We start from the raw sequence: 14771 nt of genomic DNA, 5'->3' as shown, positions 1-14771 counted from the left end.
TCTTGTTCCTGACCTTAGGGGAAAGGCTCCCAGTGCTTCCCCATTGAGAATGATATTTGCTGTGGGCTTTTTGTAGATGGCTTCTAAGATGCTAAGGAATGTTCCCTCCATCCCTGCACTGTGAAGAATTTTGATCAGGAACGGATGCTGTATTTTGTCAAATGTGTTCTCTATGTCTATTGAGACAATCATATGGTTCCTGTTCTTTCTGTTGTTGATGTGATCTATCGTTGATTCCTTTACAAGTGTTGAACCAACCTTGCATCCCGGGGATAATTCTCACTTGCTCATGGTGAATAATCTTCTTAATGTACTGTTGGATCCTATTGTCTAGTACCTTGTTGAAAATTTTTGCATCTGTTTTCATCAGGGATATTGGTCTATAATACTCCTTTTTGGTGGGGTCTTTGACTGGTTTTGGAAATAAGGTGATGCTGGCCTCATAAAACAAGTTTGGGAGTACTCCATCCCTTTCTATCTTTCCGAACAGCTTTAGTAGAATAGGTATGGTTTCTTCTTTAAACGTTTGATAGAATTCCCCTGGGAAGCCATCTGCCTTGGACTTTTGTGTCTTGGGAAGGTTTTTGATGACTGCTTCAATTTCCTCCCTGGTTATTGGCCTGTTCAGGTGTTCTATTTCTTCCTGTTCCAGATTTGGTAATTTGTGGTTTTTCAGAAATGCATCCATTTCTCCTAGATTGCCTAATTTATTGGCGTATAACTGCTCATAATATGTTTTTAATATCGTTTGTATTTCCTTGGTATTGGTTGTTATCTCTCCTTTTTCATTCATGATTTTATTAATTTGAGTCTTTTTCTTTTCTTTTCAATAAGGCTGGCTAAGGGTTTATTTACCTTATTAATTCTATCAAAGAACCAACTCTTGGTTTTTTGGACCTGTTCTACAGTTCTTCTGGTCTCTATTTTATTGGGTTCTGCTCGAATCTTTATTAACTCTCTTCTTCTGCTTGGTGTAGGTTTTATTTCCTGTTCTTTCTCCAGTTCCTTTAGGTGCGAGGTGAGCTTGTGTATTTGAGTTTTTTCCGATTTTTTGAGGGATGCTGGTATTGCAATGTATTTCCCTCTTAGGACTGCTTTTGCTGTATCCCAAAGATTTTGAATGGTTGTATCTTCATTTTCATTACTTTCCATGAATCTTTTTAATTCTTCTCTAATTTTCTGGTTGACCCATTGATCCTATAGCAGGATGCTCTTTAACCTCCACGTGTTTTGAGTTTTTTCCAAATTTCTTCTTGTAATTGAGTTCTAGTTTCAAAGTATTGTGGTCTGAAAATATGCAGGGGACAATCCCAGTCTTTTGGTGTTGGTTGAGACCTGATTTGTGACCCAGTATGTGGTCTTTCTGGAGAAAGTTCCATGTGCACTTGAGAAGAATGTGTATTCAGTTGTGTTCAGATTCAAAGTTCTGTATATATCTGTGAAATCCATCTGGTCCAGTGCACCATTTAAAGCTCTTGTTTCTTTGGTGATGTTGTGCTTAGAAGATCTGTCATTTGCACAAAGAGCCGTGTTGAAGTCTCCTACTATTAGTGTATTATTATTCTAAGTATGTCTTTACTTTGGTTATTAATTGATTGATGTACTTGGTAGCTCCTACATTAGGGGGATAAATATTCATGATTGCTAGGTCTCCTTGTTGGATAGACCCTTTATATATGATATAGTGTCCCTCTTCATCTCTTACTACAGTCTTTGGAATAAACTTTAATTTATCTGATATGAGGGTTGCTACCCCAGTTTTCTTTTGAGGACCATTTGAATGGTCAATGGTTCTCCAACCTTTCATTTTCAGGCTGGAGGTGTCCTTAGGTCTAAAATGAGTCTCTTGTAGATAGCAAATAGATGGATCTTGCTTTTTTATCCAGTCCGAAACCCTGCGTCTTTTGATGGGATCATTTAGCCCATTCACGTTCAGAGTTACTATTGAAAGATATGAATTTAGGGATCCCTGGGTGGCGCAGTGGTTTGGCGCCTGCCTTTGGCCCAGGGCACGATCCTGGAGACCTGGGATTGAATCCCACATCGGGCTCCCGGTGCATGGAGCCTGCTTCTCCCTCTGCCTGTGTCTCTGCCTCTCTCTCTCTGTGACTATCATAAATAAATAAAAAATTTAAAAAAAGAAAGATATGAATTTAGTGTCATCATAATACCTATTCAGTCCCTGTTTTGTGCATTATTTCTTTGGGCTTCTTCCTTCTTTTACAGGGTCCCTCTTAATGTTTCTTGCAGAGCTGGTTTGGTGGTCACATATTCTTTCAGTGTCTGCCTACCTTGGAAGCTCTTTAGCTCTCCTTCTGGTCTGAATGAGAGCCATGCTGGATATAGTATTCTTGGCTGCATGTTCTTCTCATTTAGTACCCTGAATCTCTGTGGAGAGGTCTGCTGTTAATCTAATATTTCTCCCCATATAAGTTAGGGATCTCTTGTCTCGCTCTTTTAAGGATTTTCTCTTTATCTTTGGAATTCGCAAGTTTCGCTATTAAATGTTCAGGTGTTGAATGGTTTTTATGGATTTGGGGGGGGGGCTTTCTATCTCCTGGATCTGAATGCCTGTTTCCCTCCCCAAATTAGGGACGTTCTCAACTATGATTTGGTCAAATATGCTTTCTGGCCCTCTGTCCCTCTCAGCACTCTGGAACACCAATTATATGTAGATTTTTCCTTCTGAGGCTATGATTTATTTCCCTTAATCTTTCCTCATGGTCTTTTAATTGTCTTTCTCTTTTTTCCCCAGCTTCTTTCCTTGCCATCAACTTGTCTTCTATGTGACTCGCTCTTTCTTCCACCTCATTAACCTTTGTCATTAGGACCTCCAGTTTGGATTGCATCTCATTTATTTGATTTTTAATTTCGGCCTGATTAGATCTAAATTCTGAAGTCTCTTGAATCCTTTATGCTTTTTTCCAGAGCCACCAGTAGCTTTATAATTGTGCTTCTGAATTGGCTTTCTGACATCGAATTGTAATCCAAATTCTGTAACTCTGTAGCAAAGAGTACTGTTTCTGATTCTTTTGTGGTAAATTCCTTCCTTTTTAGTCATTTTGCTCAGTGCAGAGTGTCTGTATGAGTGGACTGAGTCAAGAATATCAATCACGACCTAAGTAAACTTCACTCTAGATGATTCTTGTTAGAAGTGAAAACCATTCTCTCTGTAGTGTTCCAGCTGTTCTCTCTTTAAATCTCAGGTCAAATTGCTAGGTGTTCAGGATGGTTTGAAAGTTATCTCGCTAAGTTGGTGGGGCCAGGTGAGTTGAGAACCCCCACTCCTCCACCATCTTGCCCTGCCTCCAAGTCTGCTACTTTAAAACAGTCAAAAATCAATGTTAAATTATCAAGTGACTTTCAATATTTGTTATTGGGGTCACTTTTTCTTTTTAAATCTATTACTAAAATGTTTGCAATATATCTCCTAATCTTTCCTAAAGTTAGAAACCTTGAAGCTCTTTAAGAAATTGGATAATATGCTCTGGGAAATGAACTAGGGGTGGTGGAAAGGGAGGAGGGCGGGGGGTGGGGGTGAATGGGTGACGGGCACGGAGGGGGACACTTGACGGGATGAGCACTGGGTGTTATTCTGTATGTTGGTAAATTGAACACCAATACAAATTAATTTATAAAAAAAAGAAATTGGATAATATGAAAAAAAAGAAATTGGATACTGTGTATCATGGATTTAATACACAATTATTTAAATCTACTCAGGTTCAGTAATGATTTTTAATCTGATTAACTTGTGTTTTTTAAAATATATGTATTTGAGAGAGAGAGAGGGAATGGAGGGGCAGAGAGAGGGAGAATCATAAGTAGACTCCCTGCTGAGTGTAGAGCTCCATTCAGAGCTGGATCTCACCATTTGAAGTTCACAACCTGAGCCAAAACCATGAGTGGGATGCTTAACTCACTGGGCCACCCAGGCACACCTGATCATCTCTCTTTGTTCATTCATTATCCTCTAATTCTTATGAAAAGTCTTTATCCTATACTAGTCTACTGGTATTTTTCTCTCAAAATTTCAATAAGCATACTAAGATTTTTGTTATTTCAGTATCAATGCAATGAATTATACCCATAAGATTCCCCTTCCCACCATGTTATTCATAAGATGAGACCTATAACGGGTTGTAACTATACTTAACTTTCTTAATTTCTAGGCTTAATAAAGACCTCTAGAATTGTAACTAGAGTCACAGCATTGCTTTATTGTTACTGTTTACCTCGATGTATTTTCTCACCATTCCTTCATATATTTGTCTTTGCACATCTGCTATCAAGCGTTTATTCATCTTTATTTGTCTTACGCATTTGATCATTCTCCACTGTGTCTTACATACCATATCTCTGGCATTCCTTCTATTATATATTTGTAACTGTTTGTTGTGTGAACTGTATGAATAATTTTTTTTCGAAAGAGATTATAGGATATGCGTTGTCTGTGTTTCCACGTGCCAACAATGTCTTTTTAACTCTCACATTTGTGTAATGGTCAGGGCGTGTAGAATTCGAGACTCACGGCTCTTTTCCCTCAGAATTCCGTAAACCTTGTTGCACTGGCATCTACATTTAGGGTGGCAGAGCACCAAGCCAATGGCAGCCAGCCAGATTCTTGTTCCTTTTTGGTAAATATGCTTTTCTTCTGTGGAAAAGTCTATAGAATTAGTTTGGCATATGTGCGAATCACAACTTATCCTTGGATTGATCGTACATAGGTACATCATTTGCTATAATTCTTACCTGGTGATCGATAAACCTTTTATGAATAAAATATGCAAAATTTCTGTTCAGCAAAATGTTTTTCTCCTCCTTAATTATTTTTTGCTGTTCATCTGTTCTGTTTTTTTTCTCATGAATAAAATTAGAGTTCCCCAGGTCTACCTTTTATGTCTCTGACATGTTCTCAAATAACCGAATTCTCTCTCTCTCTCTCTCTCTCTCTCTCTCTCTCTCTCTCTCTCTCTCTTTTCTCCCTTTAAGTCCAGGAGGTAAACTTTAGTTCTTTTTAATTAAAAAGTTCATTTTAAGCATTGTTGTATCTACTTTTAAAGACTTCTGTTGAATTTTATTTGATCACCAATTGGATTTTTCCCATAAGACAAGTTTTTACCTCCTAGTCACCTTTTCTCCTAGCTTCTCTTCGGTAGACTGCTTCTGTTTTCTTGATTCAATAGCCTCCTGATTTCCACAGAGAATACCACTGAGACTTTTCTTCACTGTCTCACCATTTTCCTCCAATAACTCTTTTCCAGCAAAGGCTGTTTGTTTTGATGGTACTTTATTTCCTCCCTACTTGGTTAATAGTTCATGTCAGCTCTCAGATGCTTTCTACTCTGCTCATTCTTTTAGCTGGACTTCTAGATTGCTATCTATTGGGAGCTGACTTGGAATTCCTCACCAGACATGGTAGCAATTGTTAGATGTCTGCTGGTGAACATCGCCTTCTTCTCCCTCTGAGTGCCCTGTATGGTTGGGCATTCTTAGCTTGAAAAGCACCTGATGGTCACCACTTGGCTGCACGTTTGGTCAAGCCACATCAGGTCAAGATAATTCATCTGATTCTCCTAAATACATCTCCATTTCCATATCACTCTGCTGACCTATGGGAGACCACTGATCTCTAGGGACAGAAGCCAGGAAAAGGGGGAAAAAGGCCTGGACCTTTGACCCTTGCATCAGTTTTGCCACAAGCTACTAACCTCTCTGTTCCGAAGGTGTGAATGATTTTCTGATGGGGACCATGATTAAGGACAGGAGAAGAGGTTAATAATGGAGGCATAGGAAGGGAACAATTCAAGCGGCAGTTTTAGGAATTAATATGAAAATAAGGAGAAAGAAACAATGAGGATAAAGATAAAAATATTACTGTTATTTAATATGTTGTAGGACATGTTAAAGGTACCATGAATGCAGGGCCCGTCCAAATATGTTCAGAGAAAAAGGCCAAGGAGCAATGGAATTACAGACCTATACAATAGAGTTTTGTAAGTTAAAAATAAAACTTGAAGAGTCATTTTTCCTGGCGATCAATTAGTTCAGTATGCATCCCAGAGATAGACAGCTATGAGGCTTGACCATGGTATATACTTTTGTAGAAGTGCCTATAGAATGAGAGAGCTATGTCCCATCAAATGCTTCCTATTTACATAAAACTCTCTGTGTAATCAGAGTGCCTATGTACCTTAGATGAAACTGGACCTTTAGCTTATCCTCTGAGCACCTCAGGTGAGAGAAACTAGGTAATAGAGATCTATCAGGAGCCCTCCACCATCACTGGATAAAGTGTTTGTGAAGTACCAGGTTCCTCACAGCAGCCTTCACGTCCTTGTTCCTCAGGCTGTAGATGATGGGGTTGAGCATGGGGGTAACCACCCCACAGAAGAGGGAGGTGAGCTTGTCTGAAATCTCCTGCTTGTCTGCCCCCTGAGGATCCTTGGATTTGGGCTTCCCATACATGAAGAGGATTGTTCCATAGAAGACGACCACTACAGTGAGGTGGGCAGAGCAGGTGGAGAAGGCCTTTTTCCTCCCCTCAGCTGAGGGGATCCTCAGGATGGTAGCAATGATGAACACATAAGAGACAAAAATAAATAGAACTGGAATGCCTAGGAAGATCACATGGGCTACTGCCATACCGATCACATTGATGAGATGTCCGCACAGGACAAAATCAGCACAGCCGGGATCTCACAGATAAAGTGATTGATGATATAGTCATGGAAGACCTTCTCATTGCTCAGGATGTATGCACCATGGGAGTCATGCACCCAGCCTTCCAGGAGCTGGCAGACATGAGGACATACACAGTCTTGCTTTGACCACAATGCACCTAGGAGGTTACAGGGCCACATAGTGATCAAATGCCATCATGCTCAGTAGCATAATCTCTGTGGCTCCCGTGGCAAAGGAGAGAAACATCTGCACAGCAGACTTGGAGAAGGGGAATGGCTTTCCTGGGAGTTACGAAGCTTTCAAGAATGAGGGAGACTGAGATGTCCAAGAATGTGAGTTCCCAGTGAAGAAGTCATGAACATCTCCTGGTGGGAGGTAGACAGGGTCACCAGGATGCAGACCCCGTTGCCCTCTGGATCACTAGATACATTAGGAGGATGAGCACAAAGAACATTGGCATCGGAGGAAGGACTGGGCTATTTGGGCTGGATCCTTTCAAGTTCTTCTGGTCTCGGGACCTGCAGAACTATCTTCATATTCCAGAAGGAAAGAGATTGGATGCATCTCATGTAGAGGCACGGAATCCAATTAGGAGTGATGGTAGAAGTAACTGGAGGGTATAGTTAAGCATACTGAGGAGGAAATTGCTAGGGCTGAATGAAAAAGTTAGAATACAGAAGTATTGAATTCTTTGTCATTGGAGGTTCCAAACAAATGCCTGTTGACTACAATCAGGGACATTGGAAAGGAACTGCATGCCATAGGGTTGAACAAGAAAACCCCCTGAAGCCTCTTCAGGGCATGGCTCCACTAAGGGTCTGAAGTTTGCTTAAATGGCCGCTAGGTGTCATTTGCGTATTTGCAATGGCAAGATTATTCTCTACTGGTGCAAAGTGGAAATCAGTAACAGGATGAACAGAAGGATATGAAATGTTATTAACAAAATATGTATCCTTACGCAACTCTGTTTTGGTAAGTATAAGAAAATGTAAATATCACTTGAAGCAGAAACTTCCCATTACCAACATCTAGTCTCAAAATTGGATCAACTTTCTAAATTCTCTTTTTAAATAAGTCTGCCATATTCAAAGAATTTCCTCGAAGTTGCTGTCAAAATGTTGCTTTTCAACTGCTACCATCTTTGAAATTCTCATTCATCTTGGGTGTGTATCGTCTAGCTAGGGACCATGTCTTGCTCCTTGCCACACGGCACACAGGACTGTGCAGCATTCAAGATACAACTACAACTACTATCTTCTAGTTCCATTGTGCTTAAACATTTACAAGGCACTTATTTATAATTTCTTATCCAATTAATGTGAAATCTAGGGGTTAGGTGTTAAAGTATGAAGAAATAGACTGGGAAAGTTTAAACAACCCTCCCAAGGTCATAGGTATGAAAATGCTTTCCAACTTTTATCCTGCTGAGCTATGGATGCTCAGAAAATGCTACAGAGTTTATGTGTCTTGGACATTCACAGTGTACTGTAGCATACTAAACACTTTGAGAAGTCCTGGTACAAAGAAACGTGTCAAATGTTAGTTCCCCCGACTCCAAGGTCTTCAAATATATTTAGCCGCTGTCTGTCTCTCCATCTGTCGTATCTATACCATCTTTCTTTTTTTCAGAATATGGGTGAAAATCTAACTGAATATTAGCATTCTACTGGGAATTGCTGTATGTGAGGAATAGCAAATTCAAACTCTATACTCCTTCTTACATTGATTAGCAGTGTTTCATGATGTGAACTACCTTGAGAAAAAATAGCCTCAATGTTCTCATACCTAAAAAGAAATTCAGTAAATCAGAATAGATTGTTCCCACCCAAAAGCTCTCTATGTGGAGAACTTGTCTTTGTCTCTTCTTAGAACTTCAGGCAATTTGAGTGTCATAAAAAAAAGGTCCAAAATGAAAATTCTCACTTCCTCCTTGTTGCTCTGACTCTCTTGGGGAATCCAAGAGGAAAGGCAATGTTTCTGGGATATCCCTTGATCTCCCAACTGTGTTGCTTAGACACAGTACAGGTCATTCAACTCACTCTAATGGTTCCAGTCTGCTCGGTTTTACTATGTGTTCAGAATGTCTTTGTATATTAATTAGACCTTCATTGTCTGGCATGAGTTGAAACTCTAAGATAAATGGCTAAAACTCAGAAGATGCATCTGAGAAGTTAATCATTCCCTGAAAATGGGCTGAAGGGCAAGCGACCGTTCTGGATAACTTGACTTGTCTTTTGAATGGCAGCTATAATGCTCAAAAGTCCTTACTCCCATAGGGTGAGAACCACAGTGGAGCCCTTCTACATCACCTGGTGAAGCACTTCTGAGACATCAGGTTCCTCACAGCAGACTTCACGTCCTTGTTCCTGAGGCTGTAGATGATGGGGTTGAGCATGGGGGTCACCACTCCATAAAAGAGGGGAATGAGCTTGTCTGAAAGGTCCTCTTTGTTTTGTCCCAGGGAATCCTTAGATTTGGGCTTTCTATACATGAAAAATAAGGTCCCATAGAAGATGACCACCACAGTGAAGTGGGCAGAGCAGGTGGAGAAAGCCTTTCTCCTCCCCTCAGCTGAGGGGATCCTCAGGATGGTAGCAATGATGAACACATAAGAGACAGAGATAAACAGAACTGGGACCCCCAAGAAGATCACATTTGTCACTCCCATGCTGATGACATTGATGGAGATGTCGACACAGGCCAATCTCAGGACAGCCAGGATCTCACAGGCAAGGTGATTGATGACATTGTTTCCACAGAAAGGCAACTGAATTGTCAAGGATGTGTGTACCACAGAAGCAGTACCACCAATAGCCCAGGAGCTGACAGCCATGGGCACATAGGCAGCCTTGCTCATGACCACAGGGTACCTAAGCGGGTTACAGATGGCCACATAGCGATCAAATGCCATCATGCCCAGAAGCACACACTCTGTGGCTCCCATGGTAAAAGAGAGAAACATCTGCACAGCACAGGCTGAGAAGGAGATGGTTTTCCTGGGGGTCAGGAAGCCATCCAGCACTAGAGGGACTGAGGAGGTTGTGTAGCAGATGTCCAGGAAGGAGAGGTTCCCCAGGAAGAAGTACATGGGTGTGTGCAGGCGGGAGTCAAGGATGGTCACCAGGATGAGGACCCCATTGCCCAGCAGGATCACCAGGTACATCAGGAGGATGAGCACAAAAAATATTTTCTCCAACCCTGGGTCGTCTGAGAGTCCCAGGAGAATGAACCCCGCCACAGGGGAGGACCAGTTGGCTTTTTCCATGTGTTCCCCCTTCCTTCTTCACCAAAGCACAAAAGCAGCATTTGAGGCTTTCTTGTGAAGCATCTCAGGCATCTGGTAAGCCGTCAAGTCCCAGCTACGTAGTAGGAGAGCGTACGTGTATGAGAGATAAAAGAGATAATAGGTAGGTGTGCTTACCCCTCAGATGAGAGAAGGTCCAGGCTGGAACAGAGTTTAGCAATATTGTACGCAGCTGTTTGCGAGGGAGTTTTTCTCTCATTGCCTGTAAAAGCAACTGAGGCCCAGAGGGGGAAGTGATCTGCCCAAGTTTGAGTAAAGTGGTAATATACAGAGGACCTGAGTTCAGCAGAGCTAATCCCCAGTCAGAAGAGACTTTTCCTCTGCTTTATGGTGAGCATTAGAAAATGCTATAAGTTACTTCTTTTTGATATACATGCATAGAAATTTCATGTAATCTCAGCTTTCTTATATTCTCGGGGAGGAGAATCCCCAAGCTGATCCAATTCTTACAACTACCAAGGTTCAAGCCTTTTTAACATCGATTCCATTTGTAAGGAACTTGTTTAAAAGTGTTCATCTAAATCCAGCCAGGGTAAAGCCTAGGTAAACGTTCAGCCACATGAGGATGACTTCTTGACTCTGCCCACCCTCCGCAACACAGACGTGACCATTGTCAGTACTGAGGTCTGCCTGTTTTAATACACATTAATGGCAATATGTGGGGATGTGCCCTCATGGGGAAGAGCTTTATGAAGTCCATGGAAGCAGTAACCCGGCGAGTGACCCACACTATGGGATGAGAGCCATGAGCTTACTGACCAGTTAACTCCATTCTTAATGACCACGCTGGCGACAGTTATCACAGAGCAGGATATATGGCATTCACTTCTAATCCCACCTCATTAGAATATTGGTGAAATTCTAAGCTAACGGTGACTATGGAATGTTTTCCTTTGTCCCCTCATGTTTATACTTTATTGTTGGGTAATGTCTGACTCTGCCTCCATTGTGGTGTTCCATGCAAGCAGCTAGCTTACAGGAGGACTTGCGTGCTTTTGTGTAGAGGATTTCCCGTCTCTCAGCTACAGTTGCCCAGACTCTGTATTCAGAAACCCCACTTGTAATATGTCTATAGCTCTTTCTTAATGGGGGTGGTGTATGAATATTAAAAATAGTGAAAGGGAATAAAGGGGAAAGGAGAGAAAATGAGTGGGAAATATCAGAGAGGGAGACAGAACATGAGAGACTCCTAACTCTGGGAAACGAACAAGGGGTGGTGGAAGGGGCGGTGGGCGGGGTGTGGGGGTGACTGGGTGACGGGCACTGAGGGGGGCACTTGATGGGATGAGCACTGGGTGTTATTCTATATGTTGGCAAATTGAACTCCAATAAAAAATATTAATTGAGGTGGTGTGTGTGCCTGCATGGTGTGAGTGTGGGTGCACGTGTGTGTGTGTGTGTGTGTGTGTGTGTGTGTAGGAGTGGGTGGAGGGTAGAAGATAAGTGGTTAATATTAATGACCATCTATTCTGCGCCACTTCTTTGCAACGCTCCACAGAGAAGATGTTATCATTCAAGTTTTATGGGTAAAAGTAACCAAAGCTCAGAGGAGCCAAAGATTTGGTTCTTAAGTTTGAGTGACAGAGCTGGGGCTGGATCCCAGGTGCCAAACCTGGGTTCTTTCCACCAAATAGCTACACAGATATTTAAGAGAGTCTGTCTCTCCAATACCAGCCCTGTGTATTCTCTGATCTGTCTCATTGTCCACACGCTCTTGCTTCAGTCATGGTAGGACTTTACGTCAGATATATTCTCAGGCAGAGTAGCTCATGCCCTGAACCTAGACTTTGTCAGCCTCGGCACTAGTGACACTTGGGGCTGGGGAATTCTTTGCCGTGTGGGCTGTCCTGTGCATCATAGGATGTTTAGCACCATCCCTGACTTCTGCCCACCTGTAGCCAGTAGCACCTGCTCCTTGAGATGTAACAACTAGAAATGTCTCCACACATTGCCAGATGTTTCTGGGAGGAGAAGGAGGTACCAATCGTGCCCGGCAGAGGAGCACCGATCTAAATGAGGAAGGGTTGCCCCCATTATGCAACCATGGGTTTCATTGTGTTTTCCATGCAAGCCTAGGACCCTTGCCCCATCCCTCATTCAGCACATGAGGGTGCTCCCGAGTGCTCAGTGCAGGCCCATTCTGGGTGCTTCACCATGAAATTCTGCCCCAGCCTGTCTCCCATTCCTCCCCGTGGCTCTCCCAGCCCCAGAAAAGGAAAAGTGAATATAGCAGTCAATGCCACAAGCAGGATTCAAGAGTGACTAGGATATGCTGTGGTTGGAGACCAGGGATGGTGGCTTCTGTGAGAGAGGCCATCCTGTCCACTTTTTCAGACAGAGCTGTGTACACAGAAGCTTCTTCCATGGACAATGTGCTGTGGACATGAGAGATGCACAAGATTTGACCCATGTGAGAGCTGCTGCCATGGAAGTCCTTCATGCCTGCCATGCTGAATGAAAGCTGGTTCAATTGGAATGAACTGGATGGCTAGGAAGATCTTGCACACTGAGCCCAGGGCTGTGGGGCCTGCCCCTGTCTGTGACATGGATATCTGTGTAGCTTGAGCCAGTCCTAGGTCTCAGTTTCTCCCTGTGCATTGTGAATGGGCTGAACAGGTGCTTCCCAGGGCATCCCAACTCTGTCGTGAGCTGTCCAGCACTTTCCTTCATCAGGCAGGGAGCAGACTTTGATGAAGGGGACAGCCCACTCCTTTCGATGTGTGGGACGCCCGTGTGTGTGTGTGTGTGTGTGTGTGTGTGTGTGTGTGTGTGTGTGAAGGAGAGCTCTGAGTACTTGGTTTCCCCTCAAGACATGGCCAGCAGGAAATTATGCTGTGCCAGGCTTTGGAGGAGACTCAGGGTGGAAGAGAACAAAGAGCTCTGACACCTACAGCCCCTGGTGGCCAGGTGTCAGCCTGTGAGAGCCAGGAAAGGAAGGGAAGTCTTTACCTTTGTGGCTGCATCCTACAGGTATGACACCTCAGCTTGTCCCAGGGACAGAGCCTTGCTTGTGGGCTGGTCACTACTGCTCTCTGGAGTTAGCAGGCAGCTGAGAAGAGGACGGGAACACAAGGTGGTCCAGAGCCCCATGCACACGTACAGCCTCTCTGGAGCAGTTTGCATAGGAAACGGAATACATGAAAGGCCCACGGAACTCAGGAAGTCCAGCCTTGGGAAGCAATTCTAAAGGATCAATGAGAGCAGAAGGCCAGTATCTCTCAATAAAGGCATTCATCACAGCCATATTTATGAATGAATATGGGAAACAAAATACCTACTAATAAATGGCTGACGATGCCACTTCATATAATGAAATTTTAGACTTTATGTTTATAATTGTATACCGTTACACTACAATAAAGGAGGAAGAATACATGTGTACACACTCTTATACTCAAATTAGATGGTCTTGACTGAGCCACCCAGACACCCCAATATTATCAAATTATCTAATACAATGGGCAAAAATTACTTTGTGTTCAGGGGGGAAATTCTCAGTATAGTAATTCCTCATTAGAAGCATTTTGCTTGGGATGCCTGGGTAGCTCAGCAGTTGGGTGTATGCCGTTGGCTCAGGGTGAGTACCCAGTTCAAGGATCGAGTCCCACATCAGGCTCCCTGATGGGGAGGAGCCTGCTTCTCTCTCTGTCTATGTCTCTGCCTCTCTGTGTCTTTCATGAATAAATAAATAAAATCTTTTAAAAAAAAGAAGCATTTTGCTTGGCAGAGTTTCGGTTCCTGCCCTGCCAACACCTCCAACTGTGGTTTGCAGCCAAAGATGGCCTTTCTGACATATGGTCACAAGGTCAATAGCAGGCTCAGCTATATCACGATGTCTAGGTCACTCACCTCACTTCAGCTCATCGTGTGGCCATTTTCTCATCTTGTTTCTTCAAAGAAGAAGGGAGAGTGCAGTACAATAAGATACTTAGAGAGACCACATGCACATAACTTTCATTACAGTATATTGTCATAACTCATCTCTATTATTGGTTGTTGTTGATCTCTCACTGTGTCAGATTTAGAAATGAAACTTGATCCTAGGTATGTATATATAGGAAGAAACAGGATACACAGAGTTCAGGACTCTCTGTGGTTTCAGGCATCTATTGGGAGTCTTGGACTGTTTCCCCCATGAAAGAGGGGTAGGAAGAAAGTGAGGAAAAAAGAACTAGCCACAGACTGGGAGTCACAGACAATGATAGGTCCCAACTTGCTGTCTGCTCACCCTCTGACCCTGAGCAAGGCTCAGTCTTCTGGGAAATCTCAGCAAGAAATCAGGCTGCTTTCCTCCCAAGGGTCTGGGCTCCTCCCAGGGAGGATGGAACAGCAGTGTCAGGGCAGGGGCTTGGTCACTAGTGAGCTCTGTAGAGCATGAGGGACTGCTTGGGTTTACCTCAGCTGTTCCTCTCTGCTCCAGCAAGCTGCTCACGGTCAGTTGCAGCTGGAAGGTTCTTGGAGCAGAGGCAGGGTGAGGAGGCAAGTCTATCTTTGGAAAATGCTCTTCAGAAGTCATGGCCACCATCCCTGTCCCCACCCCAGCCCAGAGCTCCCTACCTGCATCCTGCTTGCAGCCACTTCTCTGGGTCTTCTGATACCGGACACAATTCTCAGCTTCTCACTGTGCCCTGGGCCAGGCCCCGGATGCCACAGAAGGACCCCAGACACTCCCCTGCTGGACTTCCTTTGCCCCTGAGATCCTCTTTCTTCTTCTCTGCTGACATCCTTGTGGGAACTTCAGCCTCTGCTGCGGTTTCCTTCGCATCCTTCCTCCTAGCTGTGC

General features: G+C 43.3%; 1 protein-coding gene and 1 pseudogene across 1 annotated transcript; both read right to left on the bottom strand.

Moving 5' to 3' along the window:
* Window positions 1-6282: 6282 nt before the first annotated feature.
* On the bottom strand, window positions 6283-7144 carry LOC129520399 (olfactory receptor 13C7-like; annotated as a pseudogene).
* A 1845-nt stretch (window positions 7145-8989) lies between these two features.
* On the bottom strand, window positions 8990-9949 carry LOC129521194 (olfactory receptor 2S2-like). The gene has a single exon (XM_055342846.1). It carries the CDS (start codon window positions 9947-9949, stop codon window positions 8990-8992), a length of 960 nt encoding a protein of 319 aa, XP_055198821.1.
* Between the last annotated feature and the right edge of the window lie 4822 nt (window positions 9950-14771).

This window comes from Nyctereutes procyonoides, unplaced genomic scaffold (assembly GCF_905146905.1).
Source record: "Nyctereutes procyonoides isolate TBG_1078 unplaced genomic scaffold, NYPRO_anot_genome, whole genome shotgun sequence".
Taxonomy (NCBI): Eukaryota; Metazoa; Chordata; class Mammalia; order Carnivora; family Canidae; genus Nyctereutes; species Nyctereutes procyonoides.
Note: the sequence above shows the minus strand (reverse complement) of the source record. Positions and strands in the feature narration are given on the sequence as shown.